The sequence below is a fragment of the Xenopus tropicalis genome, chromosome 3 (assembly GCF_000004195.4).
Source record: "Xenopus tropicalis strain Nigerian chromosome 3, UCB_Xtro_10.0, whole genome shotgun sequence".
NCBI lineage: Eukaryota > Metazoa > Chordata > Amphibia > Anura > Pipidae > Xenopus > Xenopus tropicalis.
Window position 1 is genome coordinate 86,226,453 of NC_030679.2, and position 23,180 is coordinate 86,249,632.

Sequence of the window (23,180 nt, forward strand, 5' to 3'; positions counted from 1 at the left end):
CATAGTCTTATGCTACCTGCCTATATAGGCTCTAAACAGCTGTAAGCCGTATCCCCATGTGTGTGCTTATGTACACATATAAAAATGATATTATGATTTATAAAAAAGATATTATGATTGGAGAGTGATTAGGTCGAGGAATACTGTGGATAAAAAGTGTGTGCATATATGAATTTAACGTATAGGGGAATCAATTGATATTGAATTTTATATGAACTGTGTTTTTATCTATCTGCTCAGTTTTATAAATTGTAATTTTTTTTTAGAGAATAATGAAAAAAATTTACAATTATAAATTAGTGTTTGGTTTTTTTTCAGCCACAATTTTGTCTTTTTATAATTAATGGGTTTTCCCACAAGGGATCTGTGTGGATTAACGTGGCCATACACTGCAAGATCTGCTGGTTTGGCGAGTGGATCTTCTCCCGATATGCCCACCTATTCGATCGTTTGGCCCTAGGGTCAAAAGAACAAATTGAAACATCGGGCATAGGCGCAGGTTCAGGGACAGCATCAACGAGCCGATGTGGTCCCCGATCCGGGGGGAAAATCAAACCTGCCCAATTTCAGGCCAGATGTTGGTCTGGGAGGCCCGTTGGTGGTGCCCATACATGGGCAGATAAGCTGCCAAAATGGTCTGAAGGACCAATATCGGCAGGTGAAATCGCCCTGTATATGGCCACCTTTAGTGGCTGTTAACCCTAGAGTGACCCAAAGTTATCACTACATTTATTTTATCTGGTTATTTAATATGATATAAACTTTTTGTTGGTTAAGTATTTATTCTGGGGGTATAGTTTTTCTCTAACATGATGTGTAAATCAATTTGGGATGAGACTGTACAAGAACAAAGGATATTTGGGGAACGTTAAGGCTGAACAGGACTTGGTTTTGTTTGTTTTAATACTATGTGGTAGTGTGGAAGGCCACCTAATCTGATTCCCCAGCTTTGGATAACTGTTCTTTGGCTTTTGTCCCAGCAGTTAGAAGTTTCTAGGCTTTTTTTTTTGTTTTTCTGCCTTTATAATAAAGCAGCCTTCATCTCTGTTAGAAAATGATTCAGGACCTGTGCCAAGTGATTATGCACACAATAGGCTCCCCTTTATTGTACTGCACTGCAGAGTATGTTTTTGCTGCAACAAAAATTATAGAAGACAGCATACTCAATGTCCAACATCTGTTTGGGAAATTCTTGTAATTTGAGACAATGACAGTAATATATTGCATGCAGATTTCTTTTAATAAGAAGGCTCTAATGGTAGCCAGATGAAGACTTTGTCACACACGTATACACAAAAGATAAACCACACAGTTAGAAGGTGCTCAGAGAATCAATGCCTCAGCTCTCATCACTTTCTCATTTTACTTGTCAGAGTCACACAATGGCTTTTGTCATTTTTTGTCTTAATAATTCATTGCAGATTTTTTATTCTTTGACAAGAGACCAATCTTTATCTTCAAATTCAGTCTAAAGCTGGCCATACACGTAACGATTTTTTCTCCTTAACGACCAATTTCAAAATCAAATTTATCAAATTATTGTAAGGTTAGAGGGCACCTAACGATCATATATCTAGCGATTTTTCATCCAACATCAGTCAGATTGGGCAGGTTTTAAAATATTAGTCATGGCAATAAAATGTATCCATTGTTCAATTGTTAGCAGGGCCAAGCAGGCAGCTAGCCACAGTTTTCCTAGCTTCAACTAGACAATATTGCTTGAAATGGTAGTTTTTGTTGATGGACAAATCATGATTTAAACAATCGTTTCAAGATATGCTTGGTTGTACAATAACAAAAAGATCTCTTAAAAATCTACATGTATATGGCCACCTTAAAGGTTCAATTATAATTTAAACAGTGAAAACTTCCCCAGGCCCTCTAAATGTCATACTTTTATTGAAATAAGTCTTGAACAGGTCAGCTCATCAAATACAAAATAAAGTTGTGTTCTATTATAATAAGCTGCTGGGACAGGTTAAGGTGGTTTTACATGATAGAAATTTTTGCTTTAGTGAGCAGTCCTTACAGCACTGTCTACAAGGAGTTTGTATGTTCTCCCAGTGTTTTCATGGGTTTCCACCAGATACTAACGTGTAGGGGCCAATTTATAAAAAATTCTCGACTTCTTAAAGTAACAGTAACATCAAAATATGAAAGCATTTTAAAGTAAATACAATATAATGTACTGTTGCCCTGCACTGGTACAACTAGTGTGTTTGGCTCAGAAACCCTACTATAATTTATATAAACAAAGCTGCTGTGTAGCCATGGGGGCAGCCATACAAAGTAGAATAGGCATTAGGTTACTTAGCAGATAACAGATGAAGTCCCATTATATTTTACAGAGCTTATCAGTTATCTGCTTTGTAACCTGTGCCTTTTCTCATTTTTCCAGCTTGAATGGCTGCCCCCATGGCTACACAGCAGCTTATTTATATAAACTATAGTGGCGTTTCTGTAGCAAATACACCGGTTTTACCAGTGCAGGGCAACAGTACATTATATTTAATTACTATTAACTGATGTGATTTTCCTGTGACAGAATCCTTTTAAGACAAAGGCAAACTAGAAGCCAAGTACAGGTTGGTTTAAGGTATATTAATTACTTTGCCCTTTTTGTATGTTTGTATATGATCTTTGTCTCTTAGCTAATACCAAGCAAGATATAATGGTTGAGATGTTTAACAATTTAAAAGTCTGGCTGTGTGGGCTGGCTAGTTTGCAAAAAGACAAGTTAATTCATGTGATAAAAGTTAAACTGTGAATAACGGGGTCATTAAAGGAGTTCAAAATCATAAAAATAAATATAGGTAGAAGTGCCACATTTCATATACTGAACTTACTGCATTAACCTGATGTTTCAGAATCCCTATAACAGTAAATGATCTAGGCCAGGGCTGTCCAACTGGCGGCCCCCTCTGTGTGGCCCCCCACCTGTCTACCTGCTTTGATGATTTACCTTTGTGGAAGCTTTAAATGGTATCAGTACTGAGATTAGTTGCCTCATATTCAGGCTGTAATCCCCCTGTATTGTTTAAATATCTCCTGTACTGTTCACACCTTTTAATCCTTGCATTGTTCACCCCCTGCATTGTTCACACCTCAGACTCAGGCTCTAATCACCCACATTGGTCCCCTATTCACACCTCAGACAGACTGTAGGAGCAGTGCCAGCATTATGTCAGTGTATGCTGTGTATGCCATACACACAGGCAGCATAGGGCAGAGAGAGTATGGCACACATAGGCAGGGTAGGGCAGGCAGAGTATGCACACACAGGCAGGGTAGGGCAGACAGAGTATGGCACACATAGGTAGGGCAGGCAGAGTATGGCACACACACACACAGGCAGGGTAGGGCAGGCAGAGTATGTGTCATACTCTGTGTGTGCCATACTCTACCTGCCCCATGCTGCCTGTGTGCCATACTCTACCTGCCCTATGCTGCCTGTGTGTGCCATACTCTGCCTGTGGGAGGTGAACCTGGCCGGGGTTTGTTCTGGGAGTTTGATAGCATTTGAAAATAGTCATTATATGGTCCCTAAGATGTGTAATTATGTGCTGGGGGTTGCTGTTCTATCCACAGGGGAAGAGGAGGCATAGGGATTTAAGGTGGTGTCTTAATATGGCATAATATAATTCTTTCACAAATGAATAAAGGGTGATATCCCTACAGTGAGCACCAACCTTTTGGGGTTTTGCTGCGCTATCACCATTAATGTGGGTATAGTCTTAAAAGCTCTTGTGATTACATGGGTGTGGTTTTAAGTGGTTGTGGTTTAAAAGGGGGAGTGGTCAAACTGGCTTCCATTATCGGCCCTCTACTGCGTTGGCCAGAAAAATTCCGGCCCTCGGTACCACAGAAGTTGGAGAGCGCTGACTAGGCTTTTAAAGTTGCCATAGGAGCTCCCCATCTTGGATTTTCTTAAAAGTGTCAGTGACACTCATATGCTCAGTGTGGTCTGGGCAGCTGTTGGGAAACTAAGCTTTGGGGTCACAGCAAATCATGAAGCAGAAAATGATGTTCACCTGTCACATTTATTGATGCTACAGGGTCTAATTAATGACTACTAACTTAGTTAAAATTAATCAAAAATGGAAGTAGTCATTGTGTGAATTAAAGCATTCATTAAAGGTACCTGTGTCCAAAGCTGCTCCTTGCACTTCCACATAGTTGTGTCTGTCCCACGTCCCTACTGGTGTCAGAAGCTCCAGGGTACTAAACTTGAGGTAGATGAAACAACATCAGCCATAGTATACATTTAAGAAGCCTTTATTTGGAATAAACATGCCTTTGATCTTTTGACAAATTGCTCCAGGGTACGCAAATTGGTCAATCTGTTATGCATAGTGCATTAGTGCCTAGAGAATCATGCAAATACATCATTTTCACAATTGCCAGAAATTATGCAATAACTAAATTTTTTGTGTCAAGTTCACCTCCTCCTCGCAGCTGCAGTTAGATTGGAATTTTGTAGAAAAAATGCTGTATTGTGGGTAAAAAACATGGCAAAATGTCTAACATTGCACATGCGCTCATAAATGAACCTTTATAAGTTTAGAGTGAAGACAAGCAACACTGTATTGTATTATGCTGTTCTGTTGTTTATACTTTATGCTGCCTTGTGAAGCAATATCTCCCTGTAAACTGTTTTTCTAATGCTGCTATTACATACCCAAATCACATAGTTCCTTAATACGAAGAGCACTAAAAGGTTGTTCCTAAAGCCACAGCTAAAATGTTGAATGTTGCAAATACAGCAGTATCGAGTAAAACAAGGACAGAACACTCAGCAACTATATGTTAAATCAGCCAAAACTGCAATATTTTTTAAGATAATTGATGTGTTGAAAAGAGGCATTTCTGAAGAATTATTATCCTCGCAGAATCTCACCAGGGATGATAGAAATGTGTTCGATAAATGAGTGGGAGAGACTGAGGGAGGAGTAAAACACACTGCTTGTCTAAATTGCAGAAAAACAATAGAAAATGAACTGCATTATTGCTCACTGACTTGTTATACTGGGGACTAAGGCATTTGGCAGAACAAGCAGCAAAATGATAGGTTGCTTTCTTACTGGTAGAACTTTAACAAATGCTCAACCATTCTCCCTCCATCATCCCTGTCATTGCTGAAGATGTAGTGTATTATATTGATGCCTCGGCTCACCCTTATTGCCATTTCTTTTGCAATGGCCCAATAAACAATTCAATTTTTCAGCCTGTAGAAATGCGTTAATGGTAGCCCCCTGCCTAAATGAGAGGAAAGAGAAAACTGTGTGTGTATTCATTATATTGTGGTTGTTTTTCCATATGCATGCAACTCTCAAGAATAGTATATGATAATGTCAATAAGGTGGCCAAAGCAGGAAAGGCTTTTCTCAGCTTTTATTTGTCTAAAAATATCCACAAGATTGGTGGCAAGGTACCATAACTGAAAAGCAGATCTGTGGGAGTAAAATAAATCCAGTGAATATTTAATATAAAATCCTCCTCATCCCCAACATTGCTCCTCTAACTCACGTTTTCCTTCTCCCCAGTATGTCTGCCTCCTTTTCAGCTTGAAGTATTTTTTCCTTTGTGTGACAAAATAAATAAGGAAATACATCAGGAGCAAAATACGTAAAGTTTATGTTCAAACACAATTTTTGCGTTTTTATTTAGACCCTTTGTCCTGTAAAATGTACAGTCTTGAATATAACTAAACCCCCAGAATGAAAACTTAAAGGAGAAGGAAAGGCTAATAAAGAGTTAATCTCAAGCTGCAGGCTTACCTTCAGTTGTCTCAATAGTGCCCTTAAGTCTCCCGAAATTGCCATTGTTCAGATGATCAGAAGCCAAACAGGAAAAAAAAATGCTGAGTTGGGTAAAGAGGATTCCCATAATGCATCGCTCCTGCAACGACCCTACGACCAGGACTGTAGGCGCCACATGCGCACATGTCCCTCTTCAGCATAAGCAGGCACGCTCCCCTTCTGACAGACCGGCAAGCGTCTGGTTGCTATGGCAACGCACTTTATAAATTGCGCATGCAGCGGCGCGCCGGGGCCATTAGAAGCCGGACAGACGAGTGCTGGGGGGGAGCTGTGAGCGGGAGGGGGGGGGGGTTGGTACTGGTTGACAAAGACTACAAGACTCCAGGGATGGGAGCTGGGGTGGGGGTGGGGTGCTTGTTTAAGGACTCCAAAGGTGCGGGGATTGCAGTGGGGGCGGGGTTCCGCCGGACAAAGATGCAGGGAGGGCGACAGGGGGTGCAGAGGCTGATTTCTGTGTAGTCTGGAATCAGCTACTAGTAGCCCAGCGGGGAGCAGACGGGGAGACGCATGCGCAGTAGAGATGTGAAGGGAAAGGGTATGGACATCCCTTTTTAAAGATGGCGGCGCTGTTCACTGAAACAAGTATGTAGTTTGTAGTAAGTGTATCTCCATTAATCTTTCACTAGGCAAGCTAGAAATATAGCTTTTTTACACAGCAATAGTAGTACTATTTAATAGTGTGCTTAATAGATTTTGACTTTCCTTGTCCTTTAACCAACAGATAGTTTATATAATTTAAAGTGGCCTGTTAAACAATCTTACCAACTCTTGCAATTTTACATCTTTTCCCTTGAGCCATCATTTAGTGATGGGCTGTGTGCTCCCTCAGAGATCACCTGGCCAGAAATAATGCAGCTCTAACTGACAGGAAGTAGTGTGGAAACCAGTAATTGGCTGACCTAAAATGTATGCGTGCTCTTTAGATGAAGCAGTGTTTTACATATGAACTGTTTTATGCAATGTATTTTTATAGAGACTTATATTGGTCAGGTATAGTTTTCCTTTAAATTTTGTGTCTATGGTGCATAGAGATTATTGCTTACCCAGGAGCTACAATGAATTGACACAAGTTTAGCCAACTCCTCTCAGGAATTAGAATCTCTTGATCAAAACAATGGGCCATCCTGTGTCCTGTGAGTTACTGTTACAATAGCCATTCCTCATGCTAAATTTGCAAGTCTAGTGGGTATTGGTAGGGAAGAGGGTCTGTATGCCTAGAGAGCAGCTTTGTGTACCCAATTATTTCAGCTGAAAATGTGTATAGCCAGTAAAACCATCTCAATTAATGTGATGAAACAGAACAGCTTCTTAGTAATGTGTCACAAACCCTCCTGACAGTTGTAATGAATTAGGTTAGTTATAGAAAATAGAAAACTAGGGAAAAACCAGATAATGAAACATGATGCTATTATCGTTGTATAACAGAGTGCATCCAGACTTCATTCTTCTCCCTGTTGATATTATGCTATTAACTCACGGCGCACTGCAGTTTTTTTTTCATGTGGATATTTATGCGTATGCGTCTCTGTGGTTCTTGAAATGTACAGTCTGTAGCCTGATGATGGCAGAGAGAGAGAGAGGCTCAAGGAATAAGAATTACAATTTGTCCATCAGCAAGAACTTCTGATCCTTGTACATAGATATTTTTTTGTGGTGCTATAGATACCCTCTTCTTTTTTTCATGTAAATAGATATATTGGATTTTCCTCTGGTGTAAAAAAAAACTCATTTAGTGAATTGCTAATGTTTGGAGCCACCTTATAGTGTCTGACATTTGTGCCCAACCAGGTGACAGTGTCACCTTTAAAACTCCTGCTACATTTTTTGCACATATCTTACATTCCTGCTCATGAACTGTTGAACATCACTGCTGGAATATTAGCTTTTACGTTTTAAGTGTATTCATTACTAGTTTATGTTTCATTGTTTCCCAACTTTTAGTTGACTTAGTTGACTTTAGTTGTCATAGAATGGACAATTCTAGCAACTTTTAAGGATCTGTCAAAAATAAATATCTGTTGTAAAAAAAAGACACTTCTCTGTATTGAAGCTTCTTGTAGACCTACTAAATAGCATGAGAATCAGTTTTGAGTCCAGCCTACACTTAAATAATATCATTGACCACCACTGTTTGCATTCCATTACTCTTTTTTGAATAGCTTTCTATTAAGTCACTTTGAATTATGGATAAGAAATGTGCACCCCTTCGTTATGATACCTCACATTACTGTGTTCATAAGTTTATTCTAGGTCTATTCCTGCTTGTATAAAACATAAATGGCCATGCTGTAAGCAGTTACCTCATTTATCACCCACTTCTTACACTGACCTCTTCTACTCAATACAGTCTAATTGAAAATGAATAGTTATACCCCTATTTATATTATTTATTATATGTTTTTCCCAAACACTCCCTACCCTACCCATTCTGCCAAAAACTAGTCTAGTTTGCAACCCACTTTGTGTAATTTCCTGCCTGCATTGAGAAACTATATACCTATATTTAGGTAAAATAAAATTTGATTTTATCAAATTTCAAACAGAAACTGTTTAACATAAAAGAGATGCAGCATTCGTGTATACGATATATGATTAAATCTCTGCAGTAGTTTAAAGGAGAACTATATCCCCGGGCGCTAAAAGCCCCCTTAACTATCTCTGCCTAGACCCCCTTCACCTCTCCCTTATCACATAGTGTTTAAGTTTAAATACTGTCCCTATTGCTAACCCCTAGCTAAAAATGCAGAAAAGTGCAGCCACGTATCTGGCCGCCATCTTCTCACCAACTGAAGATACTTCGTGTCTCTCCGCCAGTATGAACCTGCTTGCGAATGCGCAGTTGGAGGGAGCAGGAAATCTTGTTGGCGTGTTGGCGGTAAGACCCGAAGCTTCTACGACTGAACAGAAGATGGCGCCCAGGTACGCAGCTGCGCTGCTCTGCATTATAAGGTTGGAGTTTGCATCAGGGGCAGTGTTTAAACTTAAAAACTATGCGATAAGGGAGAGGTGAGGGGGCTTTTAGCGCCCGGGGGTATAGTTCTTCTTTGAAGAATTGATGAACCTTTTTTTTTTCTATTCTTAAAATTACTCTAAACAGCTTCCCTGAATTACCTACCTTTTGTCCCTCTGTTCTTTCTGACCTGGTTGCTGAGTTACAAGCTGCTCCATTCCTCTCCTTTCTTGTTCAGCGTGAAGCTCCGGCCCCACTTCCTGTTAAGGTCTCTCATTACTCCGACAACTCTAGTGGTTTCTCAGTAGTGCTACCTGCTGTAATTGCTGTGCTGCAAGTTGGAGTGATATCACTCTCCTTCCCCCCACCCCAGCAGCTGAGCAGCAGAACAATGGGAAGGTGGGAAGGTAGCAAGATAGCAGCTCCCAGTAGATATCAGAATAGCACTCAATAGTAAGAAATCCAAGTCCGGCTTGGGACTCCTCCAGGAGAAACAATAGGTTATCGGAAAGCAGTTCTAATGTGTAGCACTGGCTTCTTCTGAAAGCCCAGACTCAGGCACAATGCACTGAGATGGCTGCCTACACCCCAATATTACAACTAGAAAAATACATTTGTTGGTTCAAGAATAAAATTTTAAATGTTAGAGTGAATTATTTGCTGTGTAATTTAGAAATAAAAAATACAGCATAGAAATTATGACAGAATCCCTTCCCTTTAAAATAATGTTACTTGGTAAAGCTTAATGAGTATTTACCATTTTTCTGACACTAAATTCACATATCTCAGTAAGGTGATGATGGATTATACCACTGAAAAACAGACTGCTGTGTTGGGTCAGGAATTTTTTTTTTTTCCCTCTGAGGCCTAATTGGTCTCTGACTAAGTGCCAATTGTAGAATAAATTAACTACTATTCTTTTACATCTTTTGTTGGTATTATTTTAATACTGTTTAGACTTAATTTCTACCCATGCTGAATTGACAAATAGATGGTTGTGGGATGCATTTTGACGCAAGTACCTTTGATGAGTGGGGTTAAACACACAAATCACTGCTGTGAAATGTGAGGTTCTGTGCATGTGGTCCTTAATGACCACTGATATTTTTGTGTCCCTTTAAGAACTTTCTCCCTGCCCTACATAGGCTAAAGTGCTTTACTGTCTGAATATGTATTACATTTTAGTAATTTTGTAGAGCATGTTAATATGTTTTACTTCTAGGAGAATAAAGTCTAGTAAGCTCTGTGCATAAATTGATAATAATTCCATTTTCATTTCTGTAGAATGGCCCTCTACTTATTCACAAACCTTTCTATAAATACAGAAATAAAAAGGTCAGTTGGTTGTTATTTTGATATGTAGCATGAATATTGGGTTGGGTTGCTGGATTTTGTGATGTTGCCTTGTATTGGGCTGCTGTAAGCTTTGGTACCCTGTAAGCTCCAGGTGAGTGTTTTGTGTAAAATGCTCGTTTATTTGATTTTTCGCATTATGTATAACCTTTTCCATGCGGCAAATGAATGAAATATTAGGAAGCACCTTGTACTGAAAGTGGAGGAATGTTTAAGAAGACTTAAATCAGAATTGCGATGTGATATTGTCAGAAAATCAATACGCATGGAATGTGAAGTTTTTCATACTGCCGCTTTGCTGAAAAGCCAAAAATAAGATCATGTGAGTTCAGGAAAATAAGGGATTGTAGTAGCCCTAAGTTACTTTGGTGTTGCTAACGCTGCCATTCTAAGAGAAATTTATTTGTGTGTCAGTTCTAGAGCAGCGGCTTATGCCTGATAAATATCTTGAATTCTCTGTCATATTTAGTATTTTAGCCTCTTGCTGTTCTAATCACTGTTCCATTCACTCTTGTTGATTAAATAATTTCCAATTGTAATAGTATTTTTATGCAATCAGATACCAGTTATCACTAATTAAAATACATTTAGTATTATTATTGTTATAATTGCCAGTCCTGTGCAACTGCTTATCTTCAAACAACCATTGGGATAATTGTGGTGTGCTCCTCCAAACACTTGAGAATTGAACATTGCTGCCACACTCCTGAGCCACCATGGGTAGCCAGTTAGGTACAGTTGAATCCCAGATACATATTGAAGCCCACCTACTTCAGGGTGAGACACATCTATTTTCGGTACTGTACTTCCTTATTAAAGGACTGTTAGGAGTTATTGTAATGTACTTTTGCCATTTTGCGCTAATTTACTTTCATTACCTATTTTTGGCTCTTTTCTCTGAAGAATATTTCAGTATCCACTATGGCAAGAAAGTTATTCCCACTGTGTTCACTCTTGGTTAGCTACTGTATTATGTCCCATTTTGTTTTACGAAAAATTTGTGAAACCGCAAAAAATAGCAAAATACGTTCAATCAGTCAATCAGTGTTTTTCCATGCAGTTTTTTTTATTGTACAACTTTTTTTCACCCATTGGAAGCTATGGGTTTTTTTTCAAGGCAAGTCCTGGTGAAAAATTTCATCAGTAGCTACTAGTCATTTATGTCACCACCCCTCCCTTCTGCTTTCCCCCACTTCCAACTCTGCTCTCTCCCCTCCCTTTCAACTGTATCCTGAGCTGCCAGCAGCCAGAGCTGCAGCCCAGAAGTTACCAAGACCAAACTAAAATGGCAGCTGCTATCTTAAACAAAAAACAGAGGGAGCTTCAATGTCTGTTTATGGTAAAGCATTTTACAGAATAAATATAGCATTTTAGCTTGCACTATTGTGACTAATCTGTTGGCAATAAAATGCTAAAATGCCTTTCGTTAAGACTACTGCATTGGTTGGAAAAGGTTTGTCAATCTAGTGCACATAATGGCCATTTGAGATTAAATATATCCTCCTCCTAATCTGGCCTTCTCTGCAGTATCTTAGTGTTCTATTTAAAGTATACTGAAAACAGGAGTTCAAATCATTGGAGAGCAGACATTTTTCGATAAAAAAAGGGTAAACCATAAAAAAAATCTGGCTGTGGCAAGATTCTTAAGAAAGCTTCATATCTTCATCTTCAGTAACCTTTCCATTTCAACCATCAAACTATATTTTTATGCCCCACCCATAAATTCATATCTTCTTTATATCAAGTTTATGGTTACTAGACACCCAATCTTATTTTTTTACATGTTTATTGAATTTACAGTTTTTGAGTATATTATCTTTACAAAAGAAAAATAATGCAGGAGCCTAAACTCCTGTATGGTAGTATTCTTAAAAAAAAAAATAATCTAGGAGTGGTATAACACGAAATAATCAGAGATGCCAACCATGGTGTTTTTAGTAGTTGTGTTGGGTTGAAAACCCCAACATACTGTTCTTTGACTTTCGCTTCTTATTCTTAGTGGCCCCCATTTTCTAAACGCTACTCCTCCTACAGTTTTAGGGGTACAACACCCAAACTCTCCACACTTCTTCGCCCTATAGCACAGCAGGTTGCTTGTGCTTTTCTAAGCAATCCGGCCCCCTGTCTTTTTGTGGCGCCGCTCTGAACACCCAAATTTTTCCATTGACTTTGACAGGGAAGATTTTCAAACTGCTGCCACACTTACAGCTTTGAATTTACACTCCCCAAACTTGAATAACATACTAATGGGGTCACCCCGAATGAAAGAGCGACATTTGTTGGATGAACCCAAAGTGGGAGGGGCCAACAACAGCCAATCAAATTTCTCCCCTTGACTTTAATGGGAAAATTGAAACTGCTGCCAATCTTATAGCTTTGAGGCCACACTCCCCAAACTTGAATCACATAGTCATGGGGTCAGCCTGAATGAAAATATGATGATTGCTGGATGCCTAAAAGTGGGCGGAGTTTTGAACAGCCAATCAGATTTTACCTATTGACTTGGCGGAAATTCAACCTGCTGCCATTCTCACAGTAATTACACTGGGGTCCCCAAACTTTGCAGAGTTAGGCACCAGGTAAGAAAAAGTGGGCGGAGCCATCAACAGCCAATCAGAGTTTACCTATTGACTTTCAATGGGGAAATTCATTCTCACAGAATTAACACCAGGGTCCCCAAACTTTTCACAGTTGGTCCCCAGGGGACTGCAGTTTTAGCTTTGAAAAAGTGGGCGGAGCCACCAACAACCAATCAGATTTAACCTATTCATTTTTTATTGGTTCGTTGCCAGGGTTCGCAAAATTTGCGTGACTTCGTACTCAAGGTTAGAAAAAGTGGAGGGGGCCGCCAAAAGCCAATCACATTTCTTTCATTGTATTCAGTGGGGAAATTTTAGAAAAAGGGGGTGGAGCCACCAACCGCCAATCAGATGTCACTCGTTGGCTTTCAGGGGGAAATTTAAGTTGCTGCCATTCAGACACTATTAAAACCAGGGTCCCCAAACTTTGTACAGTGGTTTTTACTATATTACTGTGGTCCAAGGTCAGAGAAAGTGGGCAGCACCCATTCAGTGACTTCAGTGTTCTCAAACTTCCCTTTCTAGTTGCTCTTGCTGTCTCTGAAACACATTGCTAAAATTATAACAAATGTGAAGAACTGATACTGAACATACGTATGAGAATATAATTCATACTTAAAATATTATACTAATGAAACCAAAGAAGACAGTCTGTGGGAGACTGGTGGGAATTGATTTGATTTCTGTTGTCTGACATTAGAGGCCATGTAGACATGTGTCAGTTTGCATAACACAGGTGCTATAAATGTATTTTCTATTGTTAATAATGGGATAACAGAATGAATTGCTTTCTTTGTATACAATAACAAAAATTTTATTGCAGTGCTACAGCAGCTAAGGTTTACTAAGAAAAAGTATAAAAATCTAGTTCTTTCCTTTACTTACTTGGAGATAGAACAGATTTTTCTTGATATTGTTGTGATTGGAATTTTGACTGCCGCCCTTAGGCTACATGTTAATATCAAATATATATATTTTTTAATAACCCTGAGATTCAAGAACTTTAGAACAATTATTACCGGAGGCTGAGTGAACCAGCAGGCTTCCTTTTATTAACAAACTCTGGAAGTTTATGAGATATCTTTCAGCCTTAAGAGAATGGAGGAAAAGGCTAACAAAAAAAATCTTGGTTTTTCTCAAGACTCAATTTCAGACACAATGTGATTCTTGTCCACATCTGTGAAAAGTAATTAAGTTTTGTGAGCAAGGGTAGATGGTAGAAATGCAGTGAATAATAGTATTCTGGGTTTTCAATGTACTTGGCTACTGGCATTTTTGTAAAGGGCAGAAAAGTCTATAAATGAGAATAACTTGTGTTAAGCAAGCTAAGGGTGCCTTTAAAAGTTTTATAGCACTAAGTGTGTTTCTAGTCTTTTTGGTTTGTGGTATTAATCTATTGGTTTGCTAGCCACTCATAAACTGTATAAAAACTGCAAATATTATGAATTGGAAAAAAGAGCACTTTGAGAAGAAAAAGGAGGAAATCTTTATTCAGTTGTATGGATATGCATATGTACACTTTAGGGTACTAATATTCTATTTCTTGAGTCCAGATTTTCAATTTTACTTACCTTTGTCTAAAATGTTTTAATTGCATTCTGTGTGAGGTTAGCAAATTCAACTGACAACATGATACTGATATCCTAAAAGAAAGCCTGTAGGAAAAGTAAGCCACTGCAATCAGTGTTGGACTTGCCAGTTAAAGTGGAGCAAAATGTTGTTTTATTAAAACATCCATACATTTTATAAACAAATTTAAAAATCTCAGCTATCAGTCATATTGCCTGCCCCACCTCTATGCCTCAGGCGCAAAACTCACTCACTCATTTCTGTACCTCCTTGATGCTACTGCCATTGTTAAATGCCCTCTCCGTCCTCATAGTCTTTAACTATGTAGCCTGTGAATGGGCATGGTCATCGGGTTCTCCGTTCTAGCACACAAACAAGATGTGGAAGATTTAAAGCTTTCTAGAAAACAGTCTATACAAAATGCTGCCTGCTTGTGATGATTGTGGATTCCAAAAAATGAAAGAAAGAAATCATTTGGAATTATCCATTAATTACTGTATTTTCCTGGAATCCACACATGAATGGCTTTTCAGCAATCAGAATAGATGCATGTAGCATGCAGCCAAGGAAGTATATAGTATAGTAAATGTCTTATTCTTATGTACTCATCTTCCCATGTGATCCTCCACTAGGGATATATGATTCTCGCCCACAGTGAGTCATTCATGGATTTGAATAAATAGTCTGATGTACTGGTGTACTGATTATGGCTGCTGGAGTGTTGGATGATTATATAGTGGGACATTGTTATTGTATGCTTAGTTTTCTGTTATATTGTCATTGTAAAGTGATGTGTAACCTGCTTTAGCTATATCAAATAAAGTATATAGTAAAGTAAATAAAAAAGTGTAAAAGTAGGTGTAGCTTAGCGCTGTTATTGCCAAGCCTCTTCACTTAATTTTTCACGATTTGTTGAGGTCTGGCATGGTGCCAAGAGACTGGCGAATTGCTAATGTGGTGCTGTTATTTAAAAAGGGATCCCGTTCTTAGCCTGAAAACTATAGGCCTGTTAGTCTGACATCAGTAGTAGAAAAGATTTTGGAAGGGGTAATAAGGGATAGGGTACATTGCAGTTCACAATACTATGTACTAAGTGTGTGCCAGCATGGTTTTGAGCGTAACAGATCTTGGCAGACTTGGCCTTTTATGAGGAGGTGAGCAGGAACCTCGATGCTGGAATGGCAGTTGATGTCATCTACTTGGACTTTACTAAAGCATTTGATACAGTACCTCACAGAGGGTTAATAATCAAATTGAGGAATATTTGCCTTAAACATAATATTTGTAATTGGATAGAGAACTGGTAAATGGAACATTTTCCATAGAGATAGAGAACAAAGTGGTGGTAAATGGAACATTTTCTAATTGGACCAGTGTTGTTAGTGGAGTACCGCAATAAACAAGTAAACTTGTTATTAATGACCTGGAGGTGGGCATAGAGTGTACTGTTTCTATTTTTGCTGATGACACTAAATTGTGCAAAACTATAAGTTCCATGCAGGATGCTGCCGCTTTGCAGAGCGATTTGACAAAATTGGAAAACTGGGCAGCAAACTGGAAAATGAGGTTCAGTGTTGATAAGTGCAAAATTATGCACTTTGGTAGAAATAATATAAACACAATCTATCTACTGAATGGTAGTTTGTTGGGGGTATCTTTAATGGAGAAGGATCTAGGGGTTTGTGTAGATAACAAGTTGTCTAATTCCAGGCAGTGTCATTCTGTGGCGACTAAAGCAAATAAAGTGCTGTCTTGTATAAAAAAGGGCATTGACTCAAGGGATGAAAGATAATTTTGCCTCTTTATAGATCTCTGGTAAGGCCTCACCTTGAGTATGCGGTGCAGTTTTGGGCTCCAGTCCTTAAGAAGGATATTAATGAGCTGGAGAGAGTGCAACTAAACTGGTAAAGGGAATGGAAGATTTAAGCTATGAGGTTAGACTGTCGAGGTTGGGGTTGTTTTCTCTGGAAAAGAGGGGCTTGTGAGGGGACATGATTACTCTGTACAAGTACATTAGAGGGGATTATAGGCAGATAGGGGGTGTTCCTTTTTCCCCATAAAAACGATCAATGCACCAGAGGCCACCCCTTTAGATTAGAGGAATGGAGTTTCCATTTGAAGCAGCGTAGGTGGTTTTTCATGGTGAGGGCAGTGAGTTTGTGGAATGCCCTTCCTAGAGATGTGGTAATGGCAGATTCTGTTAATGCCTTTAAGAGGGGTCTGGATGAGTTCTTTAACAAGAATAGTATCCAAGGCTATTATTATTATTAACATTTATTTATAAAGTGCCAACATATTCCGCAGCGCTGTACAATAAGTGGGTTTCATACATTGGACATACAGAGTAACATATAAAGCAATCAATAACTGATACAAGAGGTGAAGAGGGCCCTGCCCAAAAGAGCTTACAATTTACAAGAAGAGCTTACAATCTACAAGATTTATTAAGATACTAATATCTACAGTTAGTATTAGTAGTTGTATATATAGTTTATGTATGTGAGTGTATGGTAAGTATAGGTTGTGTGTGCTGGGTTTACTTGGAAGGGTTGAACTTGATGGACTCTGGTCTTTTTTTCAATCCTATGTAACTACGTAACTCCTTTGTGGGCCTTAAATGGTAATCAGTGCCAAGCATTGCAACCACAGGAATAATTCATCGCAAATAGCTAATGTGCATATTTATAAAGGCAAGTATTTTTTCTTCACCAGGCTAACTAAAATGTTGCCATTATTTTGCACAAGTCTGAATCTGGCTAAACCCATTATTACTAATTTATTTTTAAACATTAGGAAAGCACCAAATGCAGAAGTCAATTTTGTATTTCGCCAAACCCAAGGTCTTAAAATAAAAAAGGTCCTAAAATCTCAGCCATGTGGCTTTAAGGGACAAAACAAATTTTTTTTTTCAATTGATGCATTTTTTATTCTTCTATATATATTAAAATATTAGTGTTTAAATTTGCAGATTTGTTGCATCCCTGATAATATGCCATAGATGCACATGGTCATTACAAACTATTTAAAGGAGAAATAAAGGTAAAAACTAAGTAAGCTTTATCAGATAGGTCTATGTAAATACAGCCATAAGCACTCACAGAAACGCTGTACTGACTTCTCTGAAAAAAGATTTCTTGTGTCTGTAATTCCTGTGCCAGAGACACACAGCTCTCTGTTCTCTGCTCTCTCCTGCTTCCCCCTCCCCCAAGAATGCTAAGAACTCACTCCCCCCCCCTTAGGAATGTGGATCTGAGCCAATCGGCAGGAAGCTGACTCATAGGGGCTGATTTACTAACCCACGAATCCGACCCGAATTGGAAAAGTTCCGACTTGAACGAACATTTTGCGACTTTTTCGTATTTTTTGCGATTTTTTCGGCGTCTTTACGAATTTTTCGTTACCAATACGATTTTTGCGTAAAAACGCGAGTTTTTCGTAGCCATTACGAAAGTTGCGTAAAATCTGGCGATTTTTCGTAGCGTTAAAACTTGCGCAAAAAGTTGCGCTTTTTTCGTAGCGTTAAAACTTACGCGAAACTTCGCACCTTTTAAGTTTTAACGCTACGAAAAAGGCGCAACTTTTCGCGTAAGTTTTAACGTTACGAAAAATCGGGCGATTTTACGCAACTTTCGTAATGGCTACGAAAAACTCGCGTTTTTACGCTAAAAATCGTATTGGTAATGAAAAATTCGCAAAAAAATACGAAAAAAACGCAAAATACCAATCATTGCGAAAAAAACGCAATCGGACTCATTTCGACCCGTTCGTGGGTTAGTAAATGTGCCCCATAGTCTTACTAACTGAGCATGTTCACTTGGTCTGGGTCTCGGTGCAGGAGTTAGGCATTATGGGAATTTTCTTTACACAGCTCAGCATTTTTTCTTCCTGTTTGGCTTCTGATCTTCTGAACAGGTGAAATATGGGGAGACTTAATGGCACTATTGAGATAAGGTATGCCTGCGGCTTGAGATTAACTCTTTACTAGCCTTTCCTTCTCCTTTAACAAAGTATTACAGGGCCATTATACCTTTTTCAACATGAGTTCAATGAATAAGGCTTGTGCTGAACATACTTGTTGCCTGTTATTTTAATCACTAAAAGCCAGTGGTTTTTGTTATTTCTTGAGCTAAACAGTGACATGGAGATTGAAGTTATTTAATGTTTGGTCCTTGTGAAGTAGATAATTAGATTACCTGTGTGCAATGTCGTATCCAATGATCTAAATGTCTTATTCGTATGTACTTGTCTTCCCATGTGATCCTCCACTAGGGATATATGATTCTTGGCTACAGTAAGTCACTCATGGATTTAAATAAATACTTGCTCAAATTTAGCCTGGCCCAGAAGTTTCCCCTGGACCTGACTTGAATTCTGTGTTTGCATTAGAAACACTACTGTAGTTTATATAAATAAAGTGCTGTGTAGCCATGGGGACAGCCATTAAAGCTGGAAAATAGGAGAAAGGGCAAAGGTTGTAAAGCAGATAACAGATAAACTCTGTAGAATACAATGGCATTTTATCTGGCATCTGCTTTGGAATCTGTGCCTTTTCTTCATTTTTCCAACTTCAATGGCTGCCTCCGTGGCTACACAGCAGCTTATTTATATAAGTTATAAAAGTTTCTGAAGCAAATACACAACTTTTACCAGTGCAGGGCAATAATATATGATATATTAATTACTTTGGCACACTTTTTTGGTGCTACTGTTCCTTAAGAAAAGGCTTAACTGTCTCAGCACAATAGCCTAAAAATGTATCTCTCTCGTAAAAGACATTATCCGCATCAGCACTGAATGGTATTTGTGCAGTCAGTGTTTCTGAGACTATTGGTGACTTTCTTAGCCTTGCACTATGAATACTTGTGATAGGAGACAACAGATGATTTCCTTGTTGTGTGTAAGCCTTTTAAGACCCAAGCAAATGAAATGACCTTTAGTCTTGATGTCTAAAATTATCCTACAGTTCCAGTTCTGTGCCTGTTCTGTGCCATCTTTTTTTTTTGATAACTAATATATGTGTTTATAGCATAAATCTAACACCAATATCTACATAGAACCGCACCGCCCTTCCCTGTTAGCCTCTGTTATTCAATTTCTTTGTGCACTGGGCTCAAGAAATAACAAAAACATTGATTTTTAATGATTAAATCAATAGACAAAAAGTATGTTCAGCACAAGCCCTATTAATTGCTCTCATGTTAAACAAGAGGGGTATACTGCCTTTTCTCTCTTTTTGTTTTGTTTTACATTTTTTCATCCAAGATACTTTCGTATTGGCTGTAAACTTGTAGCTTACACTTTGCAGCTTTTGTGGAATTCAGCCCTCTTCAGGTCTCTGACTGAGTGTGTGTGCGTACACTGAATAATTAGCCAAGAACAGATGCAAAAAAGTAGTTCACAGTACAATCAAACTATACGATTGTACCAAAGAAGCCAATCCACATTCTACACTGTATTGAGGTTTGTGTTGCTGATCCAGATCTGTTAAATGAGAAAGTATTATCTACAGTAGTATACAGTAAGTATATTGCATAAACAAGCTCATACAGTGGTGTGAAAAACTATTTGCCCCCTTCCTGATTTCTTATTCTTTTGCATGTTTGTCACACTTAAATGTTTCTGCTCATCAAAAACCGTTAACTATTAGTCAAAGATAACATAATTGAACACAAAATGCAGTTTTTAAATGAAAGTTCACGTTATTAAGGGAGAAAAAAAACTCCAAATCTACATGGCCCTGTGTGAAAAAGTAATTGCCCCCCCTTGTTAAAAAATAACTTAACTGTGGTTTATCAATTTCAATTTTCAATTTCAATATCAATTTCTGTAGTCACCCCCAGGCCTGATTACTGCCACACCTGTTTCAATCAAGAAATCACTTAAATAGGAGCTACCTGACACAGAGAAGTAGACCAAAAGCACCTCAAAAGCTAGGCATCATGCCAAGATCCAAAGAAATTCAGGAACAAATGAGAACAAAAGTAATTGAGATCTATCAGTCTGGTAAAGGTTATAAAGCCATTTCTAAAGCTTTGGGACTCCAGCGAACCACAGTGAGAGCCATTATCCACAAATGGCAAAAACATGGAACAGTGGGGAACCTTCCCAGGAGCGGCCGGCCGACCAAAATTACCCCAAGAGCGCAGAGACAACTCATCCGAGAGGCCACAAAAGACCCAAGGACAACATCTAAAGAACTGCAGGCCTCACTTGCCTCAATTAAGGTCAGTGTTCACGACTCCACCATAAGAAAGAGACTGGGCAAAAACGGCCTGCATGGCAGATTTCCAAGGCGCAAACCACTTTTAAGCAAAAAGAACATTAAGGCTCGTCTCAATTTTGCTAAAAAACATCTGAATGATTGCCAAGACTTTTGGGAAAATACCTTGTGGATCGACGAGACAAAAGTTGAACTTTTTGGAAGGTGCGTGTCCCGTTACATCTGGCGTAAAAGTAGCACAGCATTTCAGAAAAAGAACATCATACCAACAGTAAAATATGGTGGTGGTAGTGTGATGGTCTGGGGTTGTTTTGCTGCTTCAGGACCTGGAAGGCTTGCTGTGATAGATGGAACCATGAATTCTACTGTCTACCAAAAAATCCTGAAGGAGAATGTCCGGCCATCTGTTCGTCAACTCAAGCTGAAGCGATCTTGGGTGCTGCAGCAGGACAATGACCCAAAACACACCAGCAAATCCACCTCTGAATGGCTGAAGAAAAACAAAATGAAGACTTTGGAGTGGCCTAGTCAAAGTCCTGACCTGAATCCTATTGAGATGTTGTGGCATGACCTTAAAAAGGCGGTTCATGCTAGAAAACCCTCAAATAAAGCTGAATTACAACAATTCTGCAAAGATGAGTGGGCCAAAATTCCTTCAGAGCGCTGTAAAAGACTCGTTGCAAGTTATCGCAAACGCTTGATTGCAGTTATTGCTGCTAAGGGTGGCCCAACCAGTTATTAGGTTCAGGGGGCAATTACTTTTTCACACAGGGCCATGTAGGTTTGGATTTTTTTTCTCCCTAAATAATAAAAACCCTCATTTAAAAACTGCATTTTGTGTTTACTTGTGTTATCTTTGACTAATAGTTAAATGTGTTTGATGATCAGAAACATTTTGTGTGACAAACATGCAAAAGAATAAGAAATCAGGAAGGGGGCAAATAGTTTTTCACACCACTGTATGTAAAACCCTGCTTCATCTAAAAACCATTTTCATAAAAATATACTTTTTTAGTAGAATGTGCTATTGGTTAATCTTAAAAAGAAAATTGCCATTTTAAGAATTAAGGGCCGCATCTTGGGATCATAGGATTCAAAGCGCATACAAACAAGCCAAGGCACACATACGCGCTAGGCCACATCAGCCAAATAATGGAGTTCTGTCCTTTGCATCCACAATTCTTCCTGTTACAGTTAGAGCTGTATTATTTCTGGTTATGTGATCTCTGTGGGAGCACACAGTCCATCACTTAATGGCAGATCAAGGATGTAAAAGGTCAATATTTCAGTTTGGCAAGATTCTTTAAAGGAACAGTAACACCAAAAATGAAAATGTATAAAAGTAATAACAATATAATGTACTGTTGCCCTGCATTGCTACAACTGGTGTGTTTGCCTCAGAAAGACTACTATAGTTTATATAAGTAAGCTGCTGTGTAGCCATGGGGGCAGCCATTCAAGCTGGAAAAAAGGAGAAAAGGCACAGGTTACTTAGCAGATAACAGATAATTCCCCATTATATGGGGCTAATCTACTAGTTATCTGCTATGTAACCTGTGCCTTTTCTCCTTTTTTCCAGCTTGAATGGCTGCCCCCATGGCTACACAGCAGTTTATTTATATAGTAGCTTTTCTGTAGCAAAAACACAATTTTTTTGCAGAGCAACAGCACATTATATTTTAATTACTTTAAAACACTTTAATTTTTTGATGTTACTGTTCCTTTAATAGTTCACTTAACATAATATAAACTATCTAATGGTTAAGTATTCATTCTGGGGGTATAGTTTCCCTTTAATGCTGTGATGATCACATGAAACCAAGAAAAGAGAGGCAAATCTAAAAAGAGAAGTCATATTCTAAGTGGGGGATCCTGTCATGTATGTTGGGTAGCAGGCTCTGGATGTTATGTTGGAGGATTACAACTCCCATCTTACTTTAACCCTACCGAATAAGCTGTAGAATTCTGAAAGTTGTAGTTTATATTTATGGGGAGTAACACTACTATAGAATATTTTTGTCCCCTGAATGGGTTATAAAAAGTGCTTAATTGTGTGACTAAAATGGTAAGAGAAATTGAATATTTACATGTGCACAGATTCTTTGTTTGTCTTATTTTCTAGAATAGTCGTTTGCGAGAGGACATGTTAACTCTTTGCAAATAGGTTAGAAGGAATTATAGACATGTAACTGGTGCAAGTTTTTCAATAAAACCTCTTTATAGGGAAATATTTCTTATCTGTAAGTCTAACAGATTGTGTCTTAAAGAAGGGGCTTAATATTGCTGTTTAAACAAATTATACTCATTGCATGGGGTTAGAGGGGGTGGCAAGTACAGCTAAAAATGAGTCATATGTTAGTGCTGTATATCCGCAATAGAAAATATGTGGTATATAGATTTTTTTTGTTGAAGTCCTATTTATTATCTCATACCGGTTCCTTTTTTTTATAAAAAAAAATTGGGTATTTTACACAGGGACAATAACTGATGACAACAGTTGATTGTTTATATTCATGTTCTACCTGCAGCTGGCTTAAAAAAAAAATCTCTAATTGGTTGGTATGTGATACTGCCCAGGTGCAAATTTTCCCACTAATAATACTAATGAGCTTGGCTGTATTATCATTTTTTAATGCTGTTACCGCTTGCCGTCACTGTATTATGTGCTGAGGATGCTATTCCATAGCTAG

The 23,180-nt window shown here is 38.5% G+C and overlaps 1 protein-coding gene across 3 annotated transcripts in view; it reads left to right on the forward strand.

The window, feature by feature from the left end:
• The window catches only part of exoc4 (exocyst complex component 4), a 238,876-nt gene that overhangs the window by 126,461 nt on the left and 89,235 nt on the right, over nt 1-23,180 (forward strand). For all 3 annotated transcript variants that reach the window (XM_004913052.4, XM_018092352.2, XM_018092351.2), the window contains exon 11: nt 8,634-8,738. In XM_004913052.4, the coding sequence (XP_004913109.2) occupies nt 8,634-8,738 (105 nt within the window). The remainder of the gene's footprint in view (nt 1-8,633; nt 8,739-23,180) is intronic.